The following is a 22451-nucleotide window of genomic DNA, read 5'->3' on the forward strand; positions in this document are numbered from 1 at the left end:
AGAAAACAACATTAAGTAAAACACAATGCTTTTTATATTTCTGTTCAAATAGCAACAGTAGGATAAGACTGTCAGAATCCAAGAAGAATATTCTCTTCTCACACTTCATTGAATCAACTCCCTTTTTTGGTTGTTTTTTTTTGTTTGTTTGTTTGTTTTGTTTTGTTTTTTCCCAATGCTATCTGAAAGAGCCAAAGAAGATATACCTTTTTTTAATTTATAGTTAAAACAGATCCACAATTCATCAGAACTGCCTAATGAATTAAAAACATGCTACGCCTGCAGCTAAAATACACTGTTGTTATAAATGGCTAATTACATCTTCCACTGCAGGATCACTGCTCAACATGACTTGACACTTTGGGTCCAAAAACTCATAAACCATGAGCACGGCACTTCGTCTGATCCTCGACTTACCTGAAAGGTATGTAACTGAGAAGGCAGATCCATGCTGAATAGATATCAGACATTCACAAGTTGTATCCAATCTACCAAAACAAACTTTCAGTGAACAAAAAGGATTTGGGAAACCTAATTGTCTAACATCCTAATTATCTACCATCTGTAGTTGTTCACAGGTATGCAAATCAATACACGACAACTATGCAGTACTCAAACTAATTTCCCCTCTCTATGAATCCTCGAACAAGGTACTGGGCAGAAAAAACTTGCTCCCTCCACCCCTTGAAGAAGTACCAAAGCAGCATGATATAGGTCAATCAGGAGAGATAAGACCTAACAAGACCTAAAGAGAACCTCCTAGGAATAATCAGTATGAATGCAATTAATGCTTGCTCTGAGTTATATAAGCTCAGGATCCTCTCTTTTCCTATCTCCTTAGAGCTGTTTTTGCCAGGATTATCAAAGATGCAACATGAATGTTACTACTCCCTGAAGCATGCAACTCAGAAAGAGAATCACACCTTCACAGTATATGTTCACAGCTAGAATTTATTCACGTATTTATTTAAGCCTTCTCAGTGCACTAGCAAGGTAGTGATACATGTACTTTGATGTCAGTTAGCTTCCAGACTTTGATCTGCCTTCAGACAGGCATGTCACAATAAAATCATCTGACACATACTGCCCCAAATAATCCCCAAACTAATTTTCTTGGTTTAAGTGGCTCTGGAACAGGAATAGTGTATCTCACTGTACCTCCAGTAAGTTATTTAAATAAGCCTGTACATACCCTTAATGGTCAGAGATGTCCAGCTTAATAAAAACCTGAGTTAACAACGTGCTGAGACTTAAGGAAGACACTACTGTAATCTCAATTTAAATGTGTTTCGGGGACTCAGTAACTATTACAACAAATTTCTTAAATGAAAATTCCCCCAGAGACAGTATTGTGCATAAGCAGGTTTCAAACCCGAAAGTGTTTACGATACAGAAAGAACTAAAAGCAATGCTTCAATGGTACATACTCTCATACACCAACATGTTATACACCAACATGTCTCATACAAATACATGTTTTCAGAACATTTTAATATCCAATTAACATATTTAGCCTTTTGCAGAAGTTAAAATTCATCACACACACAAAAAAAAAAAAGAAGTTTCTTAACTTTAATGCATGACAAAACCTCCAGGTCATATTGGCTAAAGGGAAAAAAGTAAAATACAAGTGTATAAATATTTCTATTAATCATCATTCTCCATTCTTTAATAAAATCATCAAGGTATACCAAAAAAACTACACCTACCAGCTGCTTCCTGGAAAGAAAAACAGACTAATTAGGTTTGCAAGCATGATCAGTTCGATGTTTCGCCACAGAGGATGCATTATTGGTTCTACAATAATTACTTGCATTTTCACATTTTCTCTCTCCTTCCCTGCAGCAAATGGACTACTATTAACTCAAATAAAACATTTTCTTACAGGTGTAGTTGATCTCATTGGAACTACAAAAAAAAAAAATCAATAAAAGAGTATTATAAGGATTATAGGATTTGCATCTCAGCATATATATGACAACGTGGTTCTGTTAACTAAGCTGCTGAACATATTTGCAAAACCGTAGAAAACATTCCTCTGCTGCTGCCCTACCACCAGTGCCATCACTCTAAGAGAACATTATTCCTAAACAATTACAAAATTCTACATAATAGTCTTTGTGCACACAACATACTTCAAAGGCAAACCAAACCTTATCACCATCCTCATCTCTCCTTCCTGACAATAACAGCTGCTATCTCTTCCCCAGGAAATCTAGCAAATAACTTCCCCAAAAGACCTGCCAGAACTTGCGTGTGCAGCTCACCGGGCCAGCTGAGTTGTAGTTGCTGGCATCCTTCTGAAAGGACATTGTCCCACCAATCTGACAAATGTCACCTTTAGAGACTTTTAGTGGAAGGCATTTAAATAATCTTGACTATTATGATCCTGTATGGAAAGGCACAACAAACACTGTGCTACTATTCATTTCTCTCCATGTTTAATGAGACTGTGCATTACATTAGGTACCACATCAAACTAACTGACAAGCAAATCACTGGACAGTTTACAGTCAACTTCAGAGAAATTCACTACAAGTTTTCATACAAGCAGTTTGCCCTGGATGCTTGTGTTGTTTGTTTATTTTAAAAGCACTAACTAAAGTCCACTCGTGGATAACTAAAGGCTCTCATGGATTTTTAAGGGACTTTTAGCCAGGCCTCAGGCTCTCCTCCAGTGGAAATTAATCTAAAGAGCAATTTACTTGTGTGTAGAGATGGCTGGAAATCACATTTATTATATTAAAAAAAAGTAAAAACAAAAAACTGTCAAAGTCTAAATGAAACATGAAAGACTCCAAGAAATAGAAAGCAAAGAAACCTTCACCTACTAATCATAGACTGACTGGGGTACAAGGTTCTTACGAAAATGCTCAGCAGCAAGTATAAGCAACTCTGGGCATGCACAACAGAAATATATCTGTACGAAACTTTTCTGATAAAACGTAAATCCTGAAAAGCCAGCGGCGCATAAGAAGGTAGCAGAGCCCCCAAGACAGCTTCATGGGGCTCCTGCACCTAAAATCCTGCCTGAATCCCATTTTATACACTTAAATCTTTGTTAAATTCTTTGTATACATTGTTACAGAAAGTCATTATTGCTAATTTGACTCTAAGAACTCCACAGGACCTAAATCCTGCTCACTACAACGTTGTTATCTTAGTCACAGTGATACTTGACCTACCAAGATTGTCTGGCTTTGAAGGAAGGGGCAGGGGTCAAGCCCAGTCTGAAATGCCCATGGGCCTCCACCAGAAAGCATCACAGCAAGAAATGCAACAGTCCCATGGCATCGCTAGAGATGGAGTAGCTTTTTCTAACTTCTAGATGTAATTCATTTGGCAAAAGCAGGTCTACAACCAGTATAGTTTCTGATTTAAGTGCATGTTTATGAAAAAGCAGCGGTGCATGGAATCCAGGTGCAGTGTTATGAAAATATTACAAGGATTACAGCCAGCTATGTCTTTGCAATCCAAAAAATTCTAAACTACTAATTAACAAAAGATTCTTTTTAATAAATTATTCCACTAGCAATAGCAGAAAACATTCTTTTGTGTGTCTTAGCAGTGCATCTAAATTTCTCCTTACCAGGTTAGGTAAAGGTCAATCCCTACGGGTATCCCAGCTACAGGAGTATATGCACGCATAGGCACACAAGAAACGAAGTACAAAGCAATCAATCCTCTGCTGCAGCTTCCCAAAGCTCAACAGCTTGTAGTTTAGGGACTTTGTAAGCCAGATGCTTTTGGTGCTTTGTGAAGCTCTCCTTCATCAATTTATCATTTTGAATCTGCTTGAACCCGTTTACATTTCTGACTGCCACAGCTTTCTGTGGCTGTTAAGTGCACAATTTAATTACATGCTGTGTCAGAAAATACTTTCATTTACTTCAAACCTACTGCTATGTAGCTATTGCTAGCTTTTCCCTACTTCATTTTCTGTGAAGAAGGAATAACAGCTCCATGTTACTCTTTCCACAATGTTTGGGAATTTGCACAGATCTTAAATACCACCCACCAGGTGCCTTTTTCCAGACTGATTTAACGTATCTCTTGTTCAGTAGCAGTCTTTCCACAAATAGGCTAGGCATATCATTCTTCCATCTAGTTGCAAGCTTACACAGCAAAACACTACCTAAGTTACTGCAGAATCATCACAGACCTGAACAACTCCACTGTCTTCCAAAAAAACAACGTTATATAGCCATGGTGCACAGACAGATGTATCATGTATTTTAAACATTTAAATTTTGTCAGCATGCTTTCAAGCACAAGCTGGAAGAAATTAAGCCTTGCATTCTTTTTGATAAGAATGATATGATAAGTTTTTTTAAAGCTAAAAAATGTCATTAGGATAAATAAAACTTCTTCAAAGAAGAGAGCTAGTTATCTTGACACTCTTCCACTGATCAATTTAATTGCAAAATCCCAGTCCTTGCAGCTCTTAGACTAGCAGCATATGATGCACAAGGGTAACTCAAACAGCCTTTAAAAAAAAGTACCTGCACATGAAAAAGAAGCACATAGCCTTTGGAAGAACTTAATTAAAAGTACGAGGTCTCATAGGTCTGCTGTGACTACAGTTCAAGTCTGATTCCACAGACTTGATTCTTACTTGTAGTTCACCTTATGGACACAGTCTAGCATTACTGACAAAGCACAGAGCTATGTTACCTGCTATATTGTCTTCATATAGAGATCCAGGAAGAAAAAACACATGGTCACAGAAGTACGTATTGCATGCATACAAAGCAGAGAGAGAAGTCTGATAAGCACTGATCAGAAGTATCTTGGTGAAAGTTATAAAATATTTCAGTAGGCATTACATAATGAATTACACAGCCTTCCTACCTGCTTATTAAAATGCCTGTACATGGCGATGTCCAAAGGAACATGCTAGAGGGAAAACATCATTCAACACTGTTTAGAAGTTGAAGCAGAAAAGGTTGCAAAACATTCCATGTAAAGAAAGAATCATAGAATCATAGAATATCCTGAGTTGGAAGGGACCCTTAAGGATCATCAAGTCCAACTCTTGACACCGCACAGGTCTACCCAAAAGTTCAGACCATGTGACTAAGTGCACAGTCCAACCTCTTCTTAAATTCAGACAGGCTCGGTGCAGTGACCACTTCCCTGGGGAGCCTGTTCCAGTGTGCAACCACCCTCTCTGTGAAGAACCCCCTCTAAAAGGAGTATTTTGACCTCTGTTTTCCATTCTCCTGCCCTCAAAGTGGTCATAATTAACATTTTATTTGCAAACAATTGGCCCTGGATTATTCACAAGAAAAAAATACAGAAATACTTGGAAAGTAGCTTAGCCAATGCATGTGCTCCATGTTTAGGCTTATTTGAAAACATGCAAGTCCTAAGCTGTATTGCCTGTCCTCTATTTCTGTCTTCCTAGCATTATACACTGCTTATTTCAAGCTCCTCATGAAAAAAAAAAAAAATCTTTTCTTGCTCCAGTTCTGTGGTAAGACTACTTACCTCTTCCTTGCATTTAAGACAAAAATAATAATAATAATGCACGCGTATTACGAATATTTCCGAAGTACATGAACAGCTACAATCATTTCTCATAGACGTTGTTTCAAATTTACCTCAATCTGGAAAGCTGTGAACATTAGCAAAACAAAATGGGAACAAAAATATTCTAGCTACGTTTTGTTCTTTTTGTATAAATGAGTTCTCTTGTTTCTGAGGCCAAATATAGAGCACTTGAATGCACTGAAGATTATCTAGAAGGGCTCATATTTTACTCGCTTTAAAAAACTTCCCTGCAGCAAATTATGTTTGGCATATACTGTAAGTCTCTGTTCAGTCCTTTACACTTAATTATCCTGTGGACACCAAAGCCCTCCAATGTAAGCAACTCTGGTTTCCACTGAAACTGTGGCCTCCGACACTAACCTTGAAACTTGTAGAGTTCTAGAAGACTGCTGGAAAAAAAGGGTGTTAGAAGTACATTTTGATCACCTTCATCTACAGAATTTAGGTTTTATGTTTACTTCAGTGAGACTGCTAGTGCTTAAAGTATACTTTTAAAGAACTGGGAAATAAATTGGAGAATAGGGCAAGTGTTCAACTCCTGCGGAATTAAAACTCACCATTACTGTACAGCTTGCACTGCTTTCTTAAACTCTCTTTTCCACCTGACAAGATGAGTATAAAGAAAGTGACGGAATGCTACTTTGCCTATGGACTTACCTGAACATAAAGAAATTTTAGATTAAGATGAATACACTGTAAGATTCCTTCCACTACAAAACGTGGAATGCTTAACCAGAACTCCTGCTATCAAAGTCCTTCAGCTGAAAACTGAAAAAATGAAATACGCTTTACTTTCTAAACGTTAATTCCATTTGCACTCTGCACCTGATGAATATTTTCTAGGGCACCTGAAATCCCCCAAAGATGCAGACAAATAAATCATTCGATTCTTCTGAAATAAGAGTATTTTCCAAGTTAGTTACTGGTATAATGACAAAGGAAAACTGTGCTTCAAAACATATACCACTGAGACATCCTTGTGGAAAACCAAACCATGCTTTATGTGGAGTCCCAACAGCATAATGCCTTAGAGACATACAGCCTGCAAATGCTCAGGTTGAGATGCCTGCTTTCAAACTCAACCACGCCATCTTATTTAATTCATCACCTTAACAATTACTGTTTAGATGAAATATGCTCATTTTTGTTCTTAGTATTTCTAATATGAGACCACTCAGTGATGGTCTCATGACCATTCAGACCGTACAGCAATGGTCTGCAATAGTTTTCTAGTTTCCAGACCAGGTTTACATACAGGCATCTTTTGTTCTAACGCTTCCTATAAACTGCATTGTCGCCCTGTAACATAACACTCAAGATCAGCCGCATCCCCCTTTGCTATTATTTCAGCAGGCTAAGCAAGCCATGCTCACACAGCATTCAACACATTGACCTTAGAAACCCATGCTAGTTATCCCTCTTACCACCTGTTTCAGTCTGAATGCATCATTTCTAAACACATGAAACAGATTTTACCCAGTATTTCACATGCAGCCTTACCAGTTCCTTACTTAACATTAATACTTTCTCATCTGTCAGAAATATCTCTGTCAATTAACACCATCCCAGGATGCATCTCAAGAAATTTTCTCCAGCTGGAAGATACATCTCTATCCTCAATAATATTTCTAAATGTCAACCTATAGTGAAAATGCCACACATTTAACAACCATTAAAGTGTATCTGCCATTCCTGACAGTTCGTAGAGCCAGTGTAGTCTGCAGAAGCAACGCGTGCTTGCATTTGCATCCAAGACTGTGCATTTCCAACAACTCCCAAAACCTTCACACAGTTCCAGGAGGGAACTGGGTTTCTGCCCCAGAACACTTCCAGAACTTTGGTCCTGATTTAGCAAAGCATCTGTGTGTTTGGGTAACTTCAGACTGGAAGCGTTCCCATCGTGTTCACTGGATGCTTCTAGAGACCAAAAGCCACTCTTCGACGCTTTGTTGGGCTCGATGCTCAATACCCCGAGGTGGAACTTCCCGAGGACCCTCACACTTAACTGCCCGGGTCTCCTCTAATTGTCAAAGCGTTAAAATGAAGAAGAAAAAAAAAAAAAAAAAAAAAAAAAAGCAGGCGTTTTGTTTATCCACCCCCTGGCACGGCTGTTCCCAGTTCGCAGCGCTCAGCCCGCGGTCTTTGCCTCAGGCACGGAGCCGGGGCTGAGCCCGGGGCTCTGCCACCCTCACCCCGCCGCCGGCTGCGGGCAGCCCCCTCGCCCCGCTGGCGAAGCAGCCCCGCAGCGAGGCGGCCCCGCCCGGCAAAGGGAGCCCCGCACGGCCCCGGCAGCGCTCGGCCGGGGGCCGCCGCCGCCTCCCCACAGCCCGTCAGCAAGACAAAGGCGCCCGGGCCCCCTCCCGCCTGCGCTGAGGCGGCCGCGGCCGGGCCGGGCACCCGCGGGGCCGCCGTCGGGGCCCGCGTCCCGCCCTTACCTTGATGATGCTGCTGCGCCGCGGGGCGGCCCGGGCCGCCTCCAGGAGGCCGGCGTCGGGCTCCGGGGCTGCCGCCGGCCCCGGGCTGCCGCCGGGGAAGCGCTCGGCGGCCCCGACGGCCGGCACGCCGCTGCGGCGCTCCCGCCTCCTGCCCGCCGCCGCCTCGTGAGGGGCCGCCTCGGGCTCCTCGTCGGCGCGGGGAGCGGCGTCGGGGGGCGCCGGCTGCTCCCGGCCGCCCGCGGCTGCTGCCATCGCTCCGCCGGGCGGCGGCGCCTCGCCGGGGGCGCCCGGGGCACGGGACGCGACGGGACGGGACGGGACGGGGCTGGACGGGACGGGGCCGGGCTCGGGGACTCGGGCTGAGCGGCCGGCGGCGCTGCCCTCAGCGAGCGGCTCCTGCCCGCCGCGGGGCCATCCCCGAGGGCGGCCCCGGGGCCGGCGGCGGGAGCGGGGCTGCAGGAAGCGCGGCGGCGGCGGCGGCGGCCCCGCGCCGCTCTGACAGGAGCCCGGGCGTGTTGTGACAGGCGGCGCTGACGGACGGCGCGCCCGGCCACTCAGCGCCGCGGAAACCGCCCCGAGGGCGCCGCCGCGGCCAATGGGCGTGGCGAGGGGGCGTGCCCAAGGGCCGGGCGGGCGGGCGGCGCGCGGGGGAGAGCGGCCGCGGGGCAGGTGAGCGCTGCGCCGGCCGAGCCCGCGGGGCGGCTGCGGGGCGCTCGCTGCAGCCGGCGGCGCGGGAAGGCGGCGCGGGCAGCGCGCGCTGAGGGGCCGGGCGGGAGGGGCCGGGCGGGAGGGGGCCGGGAGGGGGGAGCCCCCTCGGCAGCGGCCGAGCCTCCGCCGCGTCCCGCCCGCCTCACGCCGAGCCCGCAGCGGCCCCTGGCGGCCGGCCGGGCCCCGAGCGCCGCCGTGAGGGCGCTGGGGAGGCTCCACCTGCCGCGGGGCTGCCCGGTTCCCCGGGTGGGCGCCTGCCGGCAGCCCGTGGTCAGGCGGGGGGGGCGTGAGGCAGCTCCTGTGGGTCATATCGGTAACTCCGCGGTGAAAAAGAGCAGGGTTTCTGTCAAGGCTGCTGCAGCATTTACCACACTCAACGCAAGGAAATGCCAAGTGAGGGGCAGGTGAAAACCCCACCAGACCTTTTTTTTCTCATGCCCTTCAGCTTTGTTTTGTTTTCCATCGGGAAAGGCCACAAAATGCGTAACCCTGGAAGAAAATAAAAAAATACACCGAAGAAATGTTGATCATTAAATACAGGAGAGAACAAAGTAGTACGGGAGTGGAAGACTCGGTTGCAGTGCGGTCAATTTATTACCCAAGCGCCTTACGGGGGGGGAAAAAAGCATTAACAAAAGCTTATGGTTGTATAGCTCCGTACTGTCACACAAACAAACCTAAGGAAACTAATTTAAAGATGATGGAAAAGGTAATTACAATGCAGTATGCTATCAGGAAGAGTTATTATTGGAAACAACACAGCTTTTTCATGCATTTTGTGCAAGCATTTGAAGTTTAATCACCAGATTAATTATTTGGAAACAGCAAAGTGCTGTCATAGCTGCAGCCAACTTCATCCTTTCGAGGGTATTTCTTAACATTTCAAATTAGAGATTTATCTGTCTTCTCCAGATACGTCTGCGGAAAGAATGAAAAAATGCCCTTGTCTTCTGAGATCAGACGTTCAAAGTCATGTTATTGTCACCTTAAATGATAACCTTTGATATCTGACATCTTTAATGGAAAAGGGTCTGCAAGCATCCTGAAGTTTGTAAGTTTCATAAACATCAAACCTATGGGGAACACATGACAAATTGTATCTGTTTTGTCCCCAGGATGCAGAGGTTGTGTAGTACAGCTAACAGAGGGTTCAGTAAAACTTCTCTTCAGAAGATAATAAAACATTAACTATTTTTAGTGCTATATTTCTGACTGCACAGCTGTGGATGCCTTTAACATGTCTGTATCTATTGCTGTTCCCAAATACGAAGAACCAGGAATTTGAGAGGAAAGAGCAACTGGTTTTGATACTTTTCAGTATCTTGTTTAAAAAACAAAAATAAAATAAAAAGTTAATAAAAGGAAGCTTTACCCTAAAAGCCTGTGTATAGGAAGTAAATAACAATAAAGAGATTGCTTGGTGCTGAGTGTATTTATCAGATATCTGTAGTAGGCTGGTCTGATGCAGTCCAGTGTTCCGCAATTGCTTGTTTGTGATTTGCCATTTGTATATGCTTTGCAAACAACAACAGTGGCTGAAATCATGCTTAATTTTTAGAGTAGAAACCAGTAAATTGTAACAGATTGACTTCATCCACACTCTTTTATATTAAAAGGCAGTAAGCATGCTGTTGGCTTGTATGTGTCAGCGTGCTGCAGGGGCTGGGGTCTGCACTGGAGCAGGCAGGGCAGGGACTCACAGCACCCCTGCCAGGGAGCACAAGACATCAGGCATCTCCATGGGGACGGGCTGAGGACAGACCACGACATCAGTCCGCAAGTGGGATTAGAATCAGGCCTGGCAAGGTGAGCCAGGGCCAGACACAGCCCTGGACAGCCCAGCAGGGCCGTGCCCTCACAGCAGTATGGTGTGGAGGTTCAGACTTTACCCAAAAGGAAAGATCGAGAACATAATTGCAAGAATGCTTTATGCAACTTTGAAGTGATTAAATTCTTGTTTATTATATTATAGTTCACAATTTCTGTATTGAATCTTACAGGACATGGGGCAACATATTCAGGACAACACTCAAAAGGATCATTTTTTTTGCGGAACAATGGAAATGACAAGACAGAGGCATTCTCTCTTTGGCATTATGTTGGACATCCTGGAATGCTTTCTTATGCAGGTATGTGGTTTAGATGGTGTAGGCAGAGAAGATCTTCTGTACGTTCTTACATAGTGTTTCCTGTAGTCTGTGTGTAACTGCTGCTCAGACTTTCTGCTTCATATTGAAGCAACTCATCTAAAACAACTCTCTGTATCTCAATACTGCATGAAATCTGCAGCACAGATATATCCTAAAATGGGTAGAAAGGAAGAGGTAGGGGCAGTTTTTCAAAAACAGTCAAGGAATTCCCTCAGACTAAGCAAGGCAAGATGATAGATAAAAAAATCCATTTGTGTTCATCTGAGCGCGTGAGTCAGCAAGTGTCTGCAGTGTCTCTTTTAATGTTTTTTGGTATACTCAACTTACTCTGTCCTCGAAGCATGCAATTATTCCTCAGTGGGTGTATTTTGTACCATGAGAGAGCTGAAAATACAGTCTCTTCAGAGCTGTGCTGGAATACAGCTTACATAAGCCACTAGTGCCCTTAGATAGTGCATTTTGGGAAGCTCTTAAAATTAAGTGTTCTGCTGGGAGCATAAAAGTGGTGCTCCTGCAGCAATTGACCATGACTGATGAAGTGTGAAAACTGACACCTTTTCCTATGTCAGGAACATTTCATTTGCAAGACTGGAAAAGAGCAATAGAGAACAAGCTGTAATTTCTTCAAGTATGCATCCTCAATGATAGTAAGTCATAATTCATTTTGGAATTGATGAGACTCACGCAAATCTATTGATGAGAAAATGTACTGCTAGATAATTCTTAAAGTAGTGATTTCTTTAGTCTTAGTGGTTGTTGTGCGTGTTTTGCTATGTTGTTATATCCTGAATACGCAATTATAGAACAAAAAAGCACAGTAATATTCTAATTCATTTATACAAAGATGTACTTGTTGCTAAGCTTCACTCAGGTTTTTGCAAAACACCTCCAACTCCTATTTTGCCTATATAACTACTACTGTATAGTTGAAGCAACTATTAACTATAACTATTACTACGTTTCTAAGCTAGATTAAAAAAAAAAAAGCAAATTTGCAAATTTGAGTCAGTATTCGGCAAATACAGTCAAGAGGTCATAATCTTTAAATTAAAACATACTATGTATGCTTTCAAAAAAAATTTTTTTAAACATATTTGTATTACTTCATTCAGTGCCACCCTTTGGATGGCTCTTAATTTGCCTCCTACTTTGTGTAAAAAAAAAAAAGTCTCACTGTGCTTATATATATTTTTACTTTATTTTCTAGGTAGTATAAATGTTGTGTCTTCTCTGAGTTAGCAAGAAGTAGCTTTTTGATGTGTCTCTATCTTGATTTTCTTGTTCCAGCTGAAGTCACTGGTGAATTATTTTCACTGTCTGGCGGCACTGTCAGGCTCATCCAATGTTTTTAATAATTAGAATACTCCAGTTTTGGAAGAGGCCACTAATTCTTAACTCATGATCAAATACTCAGGTCCTGATCTTACCCTAGTTTACAACCACTGTTTACTATATAGACAAAGGGTCAAGCTTGTAGTGGAATTTATTGATTTCTGTGTGGAGGTACATATGAGTGCATATGAGAAGACCATGAGCACTGCAAAGAGCCACCCAAAAGTTACCCAACAGCAGAATTAAGGTTAATTTCATGCAGTGTAATATCCTTTGATGTGCACACTGCAATCACTTACAATGCTATAGGACTCTGGCTCCTCTGGATATTGGATAATCCCTGGGAATGAGACTGTTCTCTCTGTTTTCCTCACCATGAGATCTGGCCCAGTTCTCACCTTTGTCCAGGTGCCACATTTCACTGTCACCCAGCTCTTTCTCCAATGAGCTTTAACAAGGCATTCTAGTACTCATTACCTCTTGTTCTTCCTTTCCCTTACCTGGATCCTCCTAGTAACTGCTACCATCTTTTGCTTACCACCTGCCATGGACCACTCAGCCCAGGGACAACAACTGGACGCCTGTGACAGAACAGTTGTGGCATGTTTTTTACCACCACTGGGGGTACTTCTTTTGTTTCTCATGCTATAGGCTCGCCTTACCCATTTGCTCCCTCCTGCAGACTCAGCTCTTGCCACTGTACATTCAACCTCCAGCCCCAGCCTGGGCATAGTGATGGGTCATTGTGGGCAGACAGAGAACATCGCTGCTGGTTGGCTTTGGGCGTGATATGGCACAATTGCTCCACAGCTGCAGAGAAGAATGATTGGAGCCTGGTTTAGGTAATGTCTGGTGTGAACAGGGGAATAAGATCTGTGATACAGAGATTCCTTAAACAAATTTTTCAGAGGCATAGCAGGCAGCAACATTTGAACTCTTTTTTGTACTGACAGGAAAGAGAACATCCGTGCTTCCTCTACCAAATCTGACATCAGTGATGTTTGAACTCTTCAAAGGTAGGATAGAAAAATGTCATATGCTGGTTTGGTTTTGTAAACAATTTATGAACATTTTTTCCTATTCCGATTTTCAAAGATAGATGTTTCACAAGAGTTCCTTTCCCTTTACGTAAACGACAAATCACGACATGAGGCATGCACTCATCTTCAAATTTTTTCAGAAGTGATTGAAGCTCAGGTAGTTAACAAGTAATTGACATCAAGGTCTTCAAAAGGACAACATCAGATAATCCCATAAGCAGTGCTACAACTTTGGCAAAACCTTTCTATATGCATTGATAGACTTTATTCTTTGGTGTAACTTGTGAAGCTTTGTCAATTTTCCTATGTTTAGTTGCTAGTTGCTTAAGTTTGTGCAAGGAAAGAAAAGGCAGGTTGTGTATGTTATAACAGAAATTGTCTGACGGCTTTGGAGGAGTTGCAAACATCAATTCATTTTCAAGTCTAATGATACTTAATAATAATGGCTCTTCTTTAAAGTAGGTGGTAATTCCATTTAATGAGAACGGTTACCAATGACTGTCTTTTTCACTGAGCTCCTGAGATCAGTGCTTTTATTATGTCTTTGGCTGTGACGCATGCATAGAAACCTAACTGTAGTTGTTGCTACCTTTCAGGCTATGTGAACTTGGTTGTTAACTGCTATGAACGATATCCCTTATCATTCCCTTTCTTTGGTAATTCACCTACCAACAGATCCAATTTCATGCCAACGTACTATGTCGCAGCCCTTGGCACTCTTGCCAACTCAATGGATATATTCAGTGTTAGGAATATATGTGGCACCGTGGTTCCCATGCACTTATGCCATTTTCTGGGAACATTTGGATTATCATGAACTGTGCAGCTGCCGGGGAAGCAGCATTAGTGTTAAATGATATTTTTAGTCAGGAATTTTTACTGAGGATAAAATGCTTTCTGGTAATCCCAATTAAAAAGCTACTATCAGCATCCATAATTTTGCCACCTCAGAGGAAAATTGCTAGCAATGTCAACAGTAGCCACACTGATAGTTGTTTTGCAGTTAAAGAGTTTGGAGGCAAGTTGTGAGTATTGCAGGCATGGAATCTAGGCTGTTCTTCTGCCTGCTAATCAGACACACAACTTTCTTCTTCATGTGATTTCTCTGAAAGATTTTGTATTACTTAACTAGGTATGGTCGTAAGCAAGTTAAGTTTGGTCGTGAACAAGGGGGTATGCAGTAGCCCAGACCTCAGAAGAAAAGACCACTCATCATTAGGGATTCTGTTGGGGGGCTCCTGACAATGATCTCATGAAAAGTATCAAATAATATAACAGGACTGGATGGTCTGACATCCATACCACAGGCATTTTGGGTCAGGGTTACCTGGGAAAATCCCTAATGCAGTCCCATGAATAGAATAGCTGTACAGGAGTGTGTGGTAGCTGAGCTCTTGGGGCCCAAATTCTACTTTAGTTTCAACGAGAATAAGGTGGTTTGCACACTCAGAAACTGCTCTGTGATGTGAACCAAGCAGGTAAGTTAGGATGATCAGGAGACTTGCTTCAAAATTGCACCTTTCATCCAAACAAAAACACTAAACCAGATGCAGCCAAAGCATGTCAGTGCTGGAAGAACATTGCTACTTTTAGATCTCCCATGCATGACTGGCTACCCAGGGAAGAGTGTAAAGAACCATACCTCATCTGCCTCATTTCAAAAAAAGCTGATTTCTTAACATTTGAAAAACGTCAAGACAGTTTTTCCCAGTGTTTCTAACAGTTCCTACACTGGCTTAAGATGGCAGTATATGTGATGGGAAAAAGAGGTAGGAACCTTGTAAAGTCCGCATTCTTATGCTGGAGCTGAAGTTAGGCAATCTTTGGCCCAGTCCTTGATACCACGTCCAAATACAAGCTTCCATGTATCTGGATAGATGGATCTAAAGACTTGCTAAAAGTATGCATGTCTTGTTTCTCATGCATGCAAATTTGGCCTCACTTAATTCATTAGAGAAAGTCATCCCCAAGAAAATATAAAAGATTTGTTGATGAAAATGTAATCACCAAATAACTTACATTCCCTGATGTTAACTGAACAGGATTTTAAGAAGATTAAAAATACATTCCATCAGGGATGAAGTATACTTAATCTTTTATTGCAAAATCTCTTGTTGCTAAATGGCAGGTTAGAAGCTATTCTAGGGACATGGAATAGAAAGGGTAATGACTAATCTATGTAAGCTTATTTTCCTGAAATTTGCCACTGTGGGAGTGCTAATGTGCTTAAGTTGAAAGTGTTGTTAACCACTGTTTATCTTTTCTGAGTCGGGTTAAATAAGCTGGTAGTTAAAATCTGTACAGTCTATACTAACTCCCACAGTTGCTTATAGCAGCATTAGCAAAAGTGAAGCATTTTGCACATAAAAGGCTATAGAGTTTTACTCCCAAATGCAGCAATTTACATTCAAATCCCCAGGAAAAGTGAAAATGATACCTGTGCTGAGCAAATTTAGAAGACACCTATTCAGGCTGTGGCTCGGAAGAATCCTTTAACTATCCCATTCTAGTCTAATTTTACTTTCTCTTCATCTTATCTCAGGTGTGCTGTCAGACTCAGTGGCAAGATTTAGGGAGAATAAAAACTAAAGTGTATTAACTTTTCAGGCTATGCTGCTGCCAGAAGACGGCAGGACTTGGCCTGTAAATGCCCTGCAAGTGAGATGTCCAAGGATTCCGATAAATGTTCTTATCTGTAGGTATTATACATGGTGAGGCTCAGTTAGCTATACCTGAACAAACCATTTCTCAAGGGTTTGTGATTTGGGGCAAGATAGGGAAAAGGAATGAAAGAGTCATAGAATCATTAAGATTGGAAAAGATCTCCAAGATTATCTGGTCCATCTGAATGGTAGCACTTGTTTTGTAAATCCCTACGTCCATAACATAGGCCCAAATTTACACTGAATTATTTCCCATGAGCCACTACCAATAAATCAAATCGAATTTAAATTACATATCAGGCCAGATACTTTGAAAGCCTTAATTTGAGTGAAAGTCAAAAGGTAAAACTGTTACAAAGCTCACACATCAGAGAAAGTAACTGCATTCTGCAAAATGCAGAATTACAAATTTAGCGAAATTAAAAATAAAGAAAAAAATCCCCTAGTCACTCACACAGACAACGAAAGTGATATGGAAAAATTCCTTCACATTACTTAAAAATAACTCAAGTTCAGTGTTGAGTAGGGGAAGATAAGGAATCCATTTTAAAAATCAATGCTTTGAGTTCTTGTTCTTCCTATTTAACTAAAAATAAGTAAAGCCATAGTAGAAAATTTCAGAGGAAGGGACCTTTTTCATAGAGTTATTTGAGATCTCCAGGTAAAATACTTTGTCACTACACAAGTAGATTATGATTAAGTGTTGCCCATTAAAGTTTGCTAAGCTTATTTGTCTAAAATTGAATAATAAATGTCAGAAACCAAGTATTTAAAAGAGGTCATCAGTCTTGCATTGTAAAATGTATTGCTTTCATCTCTGCAATTGCTACTTTACAGTTGCAATTCTGCTTTTCAGCATTAAATTCCCTACTCGTTTCAGTCAATTGCCATGGAAAGTAATTTAAACCATAATGTACAGAATGAAACCAAGCACAAGCTTTTCTTCCTGTACTCAGCAGCCTTCATCCCATTGCAATTCTCTTTTGACTCCTTCTACATACTTAACTCACGTAAAGATGGAAGGAAAACACTGGAAAAGACATTACTTCTTGATATGTTTCATATCTTTACCACTATGTTGAATTGAAGCTGTTCAGGGCTGCAGCTACAGAAATTCTTCATTCACAAGAGAAAAGTGTATGGTAGGTTGACAAGTGCTCCATTATATGGAGTGTGTACCATATACACTCGATTCACAGCTCTATCTAGTACTTTTTTGTGGGAAAGACAAGACAAAATCAAGGGTGACTACTTTACTTCTATGTTCAGCTATTCAGAATAGTGATTCTAAGTAATAGCAATTATGTTCTGTTATACTTTTCTTCCACTTTTTCATGCATAAGTTTTGAGAAGTAGAATAAAACCAACAGAAACGTGCAGGAATATATGCAAATTTTCCCCCCTAAATGTGGTACCTGCTAAAACAGAAGCAGCTGTTTTATCTGAATCTGAAAAACTGCATGTAAGAGGTAAATTACCACATGCACAAAACATAAAATAAAATAAAATAAAATAAAATAAAATAAAATAAAATAAAATAAAATAAAATAAAATAAAATAAAATAAAATAAAATAAAATAAAAGTATGTAATGGACAACAATAACATAGCTTGGCCCTTATTTATGTAATTTATGTACAGCATCTTAAATCACTAAGTCAGTAGAGAGAAAAGCTCCTGGCTTTTCTGGTAGTTGGAGTACTGGTTCCAAAACAAGATAAAGAAAATTAAGACTCTTTAAAATTTTGTGTATGAAACACATTAGCAACATCCTGTTTTTACAGTGAAATTCTTCTTTCTTTTTTCTTTTTTTTTTTTTTAATTTGGCATCACATAAGTTCCTAGAAATGTAATGAAAGTCAAAGAATCAAGTTGTAAAAGGTGGGATTAGAACATAGAGTCATTTGCCTGATGGTGATCAAATGAACACATTTACCTTATAAGAAAACCTCTTTAGCATTATGATGATGTATAGGTGCTATTAGATTACACTTGCATTCATGAAGCTTTACACTCCCAGAGCAAGCAAAGCCTGATACTTTCTCTTGCAAGTATTTTTCCCATTTGTTTAATAACATACATCAATTGTTTATAATCTTTTCTACTTAGGTATTTTTGTCTGCAGAATTTTACATTTAGTTCAGTGAAACATGTAAAATATTATGACAATGGTAAAAAAATAGTCAAAAACCTGAAATTTATCAAAGTCAGGATGAACATTAAATTTTTATTTGACTAATGGAAGCACAGTAGGGAAAAAATGAGAGGAAAAGCCAATCAAGGCTGTCAGGCTAAGTTAAAGTAAATGAGGAGGAGTTTGATAATTTTCTCTTCACCCACCTAGTTGGAGATCTATTAATATTCCATGTAACATATATTCATGTGACATTTCCGTATGACACAGCAAATCAGGTCTGAGCAGCTCAGCTGGAGAGAGTCATAGGAAACAGGGTGGGAACCCCACTCAGCCACCCCTGTGTCCTGCCCTTGGATCTCCCAGTGTCCAGCAGAGCCCCCAGGTACCATGCAGCATTCTCGAAAGCCCCCCTCCAAACTACTCAATACCTCTCCTGTAATCTCAGTGTCCCCAGAGCTACCAAAAGCCCTCCCAGTGCCCCTCAATACTTCTCAGAGCCCCTCCAGTATTACCCTGGAGTCCTGCAGTATTCCCAGAGCCCCCAGTACCCACCCTATGATGACTGCAGGGGCTAAAGATGTAGAACATACCAGTTCAGCTATTATGATAAGAAACGGGGACAGAGGCGAGAGGGAGTGAGCAAAAATACAGTTAGAGCAATCAGAAACAAAGTAGGAGGTAGAGACACAGGGCAGAGAGAAGGGTAGAAGTTGAGATGGGCTGAGGAATCATGGCTCGTCCACAAGAGAAATGTGTACAACTAACCTAAGCAAGGGGAACAGTGGGGGAAAAGAGCCTGTGATGGAAACGTAGCAGAGAAATACACATACACATTTGAATAAATGGAAAAGTTCCCAGAAACAAGTCATTTCCTTCTGCATTTTTCACATGGCACTCCGTAGGTGACCACCATAATACGCTGATAAGCACTGTAACTCCTGCAGAAGTCTTCCTCACATTCCTTGAATACGTAAGAGCTCTTGGTTTTTTGATTGCTCTGGTTCAGGTTCAAGGTGTGATGAATCCATTCACAAGCTCGTAAGAGAAATCACCATGTACATCTTCATAAATTACTTTTATTTTAAATACAAATGCATTCTATGCAATAGAGACAGAAGTCAGTCTTCTAGTTCCATCCTGTGTGACATTTTTATGAAATTGAGAGCAGGAAGTAAGTAATCTTTTATCAGGTCAAGTTAACAACTGCAATATATTAATGCTTGGATTTCCACTGAAGGATCTTAAGGTAGGTAATCTGCCATTATTATCTGCAGATAAGTAATACTAGCAAAAGAGGTACTCTGTCTTTTGAAGGTCATGCAAACAATCGTTCAAAGAGTAGTCCGTTGCCAGGCCCAGGTATTACTCATAAAATTACACTTGCCTTTTTGAGCCTGGAAAATCATTTTCCTCCTTTATCCTCCCAAATCATTTTTTCTCCCTCTTTTTCTCTCTCTCTTTTTTCATTTTATCTTTTCTTACTTAACCTCTGTCTCTCTCTGATCCTGTAAAAAGGAGAAAAGGCAAGAGTCGACAGGAACCAGCACAGTCAGACTTGTCTTTGTCCAGCACTGCCTTTTAATTTGTGGGAGAGAACCATAGGAGAGGTCACTTCATGCTGTGTATATTGCTGACATGCAGAGATGGGAAAAACAGACATACTCCTGATTTCCTGTGAGAATGACTTGCTAGAGCAAGATGCTATTCCATTAATGAAGCAGCCACACGGTTCTAGGGCAGCCCAGCAACTTTTGGTGTAATATTTAAATCCTGCGTGCATGGCAACATTTTTTGTCAGCTCTGCTAGTAATCTTATTAAATTTATAGATGTGTTGGATCTTCAGGTTTTCAGTTTTTAAGTTACCAAAATAAAAAATAGATCAATCGCTCTCACTTATTTGTGAACGTCCTATTTTTGTCACAATTGCCTTATTTTAAATGTAAATGTCCTAGATTTTGTTTTCTAACCTGAGAAAGAGGTGTAACACAGAATATCCAACAATTAAAACTGTGCAAAATACACTTTAATGTTTCTGTACTCCTTCAGCTGTTGCAACTTTGAATTCCCCAAATCAACATATGAAGCACATGAAAGGTTTGGTCTATTCTGCTTTACAGATCATTAAAATGCACTGCTGTTCATAGGATAAGCTGTATTGCTGCTTGATAAATATTCATAAAAGTATGTGAATAAATGCAGTTCAACAGGGTTCTGTCATGAAATACCAACTATTTCTAAAAATCTCATCAGCTCTGCTAAAATTGCCTTTATGTTTATGGTTTACTCAAAGAGCTTAAAAAAATCACTACTAACGGTTAAGCATTAGACACAGAATTCATAGAAGGTCTTATTTATTATTATATTTTAATTCCCTGTGGTAACAATAATGTTGCAGAAACTGGTAAATGCTGAAGCAAGAACAGAAAGGTCAAAAGCAGCATAGGGTATCCACAAGGAGTGCGGATCTGTGCCCTGCCTATGCTCATTGAGAAGTAAATGATGCAATACTTGGAAAGCACTGTTGGTTTTAGATTGGGTTCATATTGTTTGCATAAAACAAATTTAAGCAAGATGGAAGGATTAAAATATAATTTCTTATATTCTAAGGACTAAAATATAATTTGTTGTAGATAAGATAATCTTCATTGAAGATTTTATTTCAAAGCACCCAAAACAAGTACAGCAGGAGAGTAGCCAATGATAAATTGACCCTGCAGTAATCCTGACGTTGTATTTTGGTGTTGAGCTGCTTTGGTTTAGCATATGAATGTTGGTTGTTTAATCAGTTTGAAAAGCAGTTTTGTACTGGGATGGTTCTCCCAGAATACATTTGTAGGGATTTTAGCTCTTGCTGTCATCAAACCAGGCATTTCTGCAAGGCTGTACCTGGCAACTCCGCTGGTTATGATCTAGATGCTTGAATCTTTTTTTTTTTTTTTTTTTTTCCTCAGACCTGTTTAAGCAGCACAGCTACTTTCAGGGCAATTTGCGTCTGCAGCCAGCATGAAATGATGAAAGTGCAAACAGGTTGCGGTTCTGTTCATTAAACACCACATACACCTAACAGAAAGGTTGCTATCAACCCGTCTCCTCTGGTTCTGTAAGAGCTGAAAAAAGCTGCAACTTTTTGAGAATTGGTCATGAAAATGATTGGTGTTTTCCAGTCCTCTCTGCTAGAGGCCCCTAAATTTCATCTCTAAGGTTATCCCTGGCCTTGTGTTGCACAGTGGTCAGGGCAGCCTGCCTCTGAGTCTCTCTGGGAACAGTAGCGGTCTCAGAGTTGTGCTAAGCACTTCGGCTTCTCCAGTTATAAAATCTGACGAGTAGAAAGCCTGAACTATGTTTCTGCCTCCCTCAGACACGACCCGGAGAGCCACCCGTAGGGAACAACTTCGCTTTGGTGGAGGGGGGTGGGTTCTTCCTGCCGTTGGGGCCGGAGAGCAGGCGAGGCGCACGACACGGGACAGGACGGGACAGGACGGGACAGGACGGGACAGGACGGGACAGGACGGGACAGGACGGGACAGGACGGGACAGGACGGGACAGGACGGGACAGGACGGGACAGGAGGGCAGCGGCCGCCTTTCGCCTGCCCAGGGCGGCGGGGACGGCCGGGGTGCGGGTGCCCGCCTGGGGTCCCCTTCCCGCAGCCCTCCCCGCCCAGCGCCGGCCGGTCCCTGAGGGGCGGGCGGGGAGTGACGGCGCCAGCGGGCGGGAAGCGACGAGGGAGCCGCGGGGCTCTCGAACGGGAGCACCGGGAAGGAGGGCGGCGGGGCCCGGGGCGCTGGGGTGAGGAAGGGCTGTGGTGTGCCTGCCCTGCACCCCCAGCCTTGCCGCCGCTTCTCTTCTCCCCGGAGCTCGTCGGCGGGGCCGAGGACGCGACGCGTGCCGGGAACGTGCCGGAGCTGAGGTGGCGGCGGCTGACAGATGGAGCCCGACGGCGCGGTGAGGAGCGAGGCGGGCTCGGGCGGCCGCCCAGGCTGGGGGAGCCGCTCCGCCGAGGAGCAGGCAGCGGGGCCGGGAGCCGAGGGCACGGCTCTGCGCCCCGGGGCCTCGCCCGCAGGGATGGGGCTGCCCCCGCCCGGCTGCCGGCAGCCCCTTCCCGCCACAGCGCCGGTTGCGGCCTGCCGCCATTTTGCGCGCTGGGGTGGCTGCGGGCTGGTGGGGCAGCGCCCTGCCATCGCGTCTACACATAAACACTTGGAAAACCCGGCCCGCCCTGGATACTTCACCTTCTGTAGAGTTCTCTTTTACGCCACAGGACGTGGCGGTCTAGGCAGTTCAGCCCTTCGGCTTTTCTCCTCAGCAGAAGGGTCAGAGCTGCCGGTCATCCCACTCGTTTTCTCTGTTGAACAGCCCCCCGGCGTTGCATTAAAACTCAGCCCCCTCGGGTGTCCCAATGCAGTTAAGGATGACCGTGTTTTGAAGGCCTG

At 42.6% G+C, this 22451-nt stretch overlaps 2 protein-coding genes and 1 long non-coding RNA gene across 9 annotated transcripts in view; 1 reads left to right on the top strand and 2 right to left on the bottom strand.

Moving 5' to 3' along the window:
* PLCL1 (phospholipase C like 1 (inactive)) overlaps positions 1-8463 on the bottom strand; it is a 187204-nt gene extending 178741 nt beyond the window's left edge. For all 3 annotated transcript variants that reach the window (XM_084523509.1, XM_084523508.1, XM_084523515.1), the window contains exon 1: positions 7989-8463. In XM_084523509.1, coding sequence (XP_084379635.1) covers positions 7989-8240 — 252 coding nt within the window. In that variant the 5' untranslated portion in view covers positions 8241-8463. The remainder of the gene's footprint in view (positions 1-7988) is intronic.
* A 184-nt stretch (positions 8464-8647) lies between these two features.
* BOLL (boule homolog, RNA binding protein) overlaps positions 8648-22451 on the top strand; it is a 40750-nt gene continuing 26946 nt past the window's right edge. For 2 of the 5 annotated variants that reach the window (XM_084523548.1, XM_084523549.1), the window contains exon 1: positions 21634-21963. In XM_084523548.1, the coding sequence (XP_084379674.1) occupies positions 21946-21963 (18 nt within the window). In that variant the 5' untranslated portion in view covers positions 21634-21945. Of the gene's footprint in view, positions 8658-8940; positions 9406-9451; positions 9748-10696; positions 10826-21633; positions 21964-22451 lie in introns of those variants that run through there. The other 3 variants (XM_084523546.1, XM_084523544.1, XM_084523545.1) reach the window with 3 other exon arrangements.
* Positions 10636-22442, bottom strand: LOC311438744. Its single transcript, XR_014694281.1, has 3 exons — positions 22251-22442; positions 12841-12988; positions 10636-10997 (listed from the first exon to the last, which is right to left on the bottom strand). It is a non-coding gene; the product is annotated as an uncharacterized lncRNA (long non-coding RNA).

Source organism: Aythya ferina (genome assembly GCF_964211825.1).
Source record: "Aythya ferina genome assembly, chromosome: 6".
Taxonomy (NCBI): domain Eukaryota; kingdom Metazoa; phylum Chordata; class Aves; order Anseriformes; family Anatidae; genus Aythya; species Aythya ferina.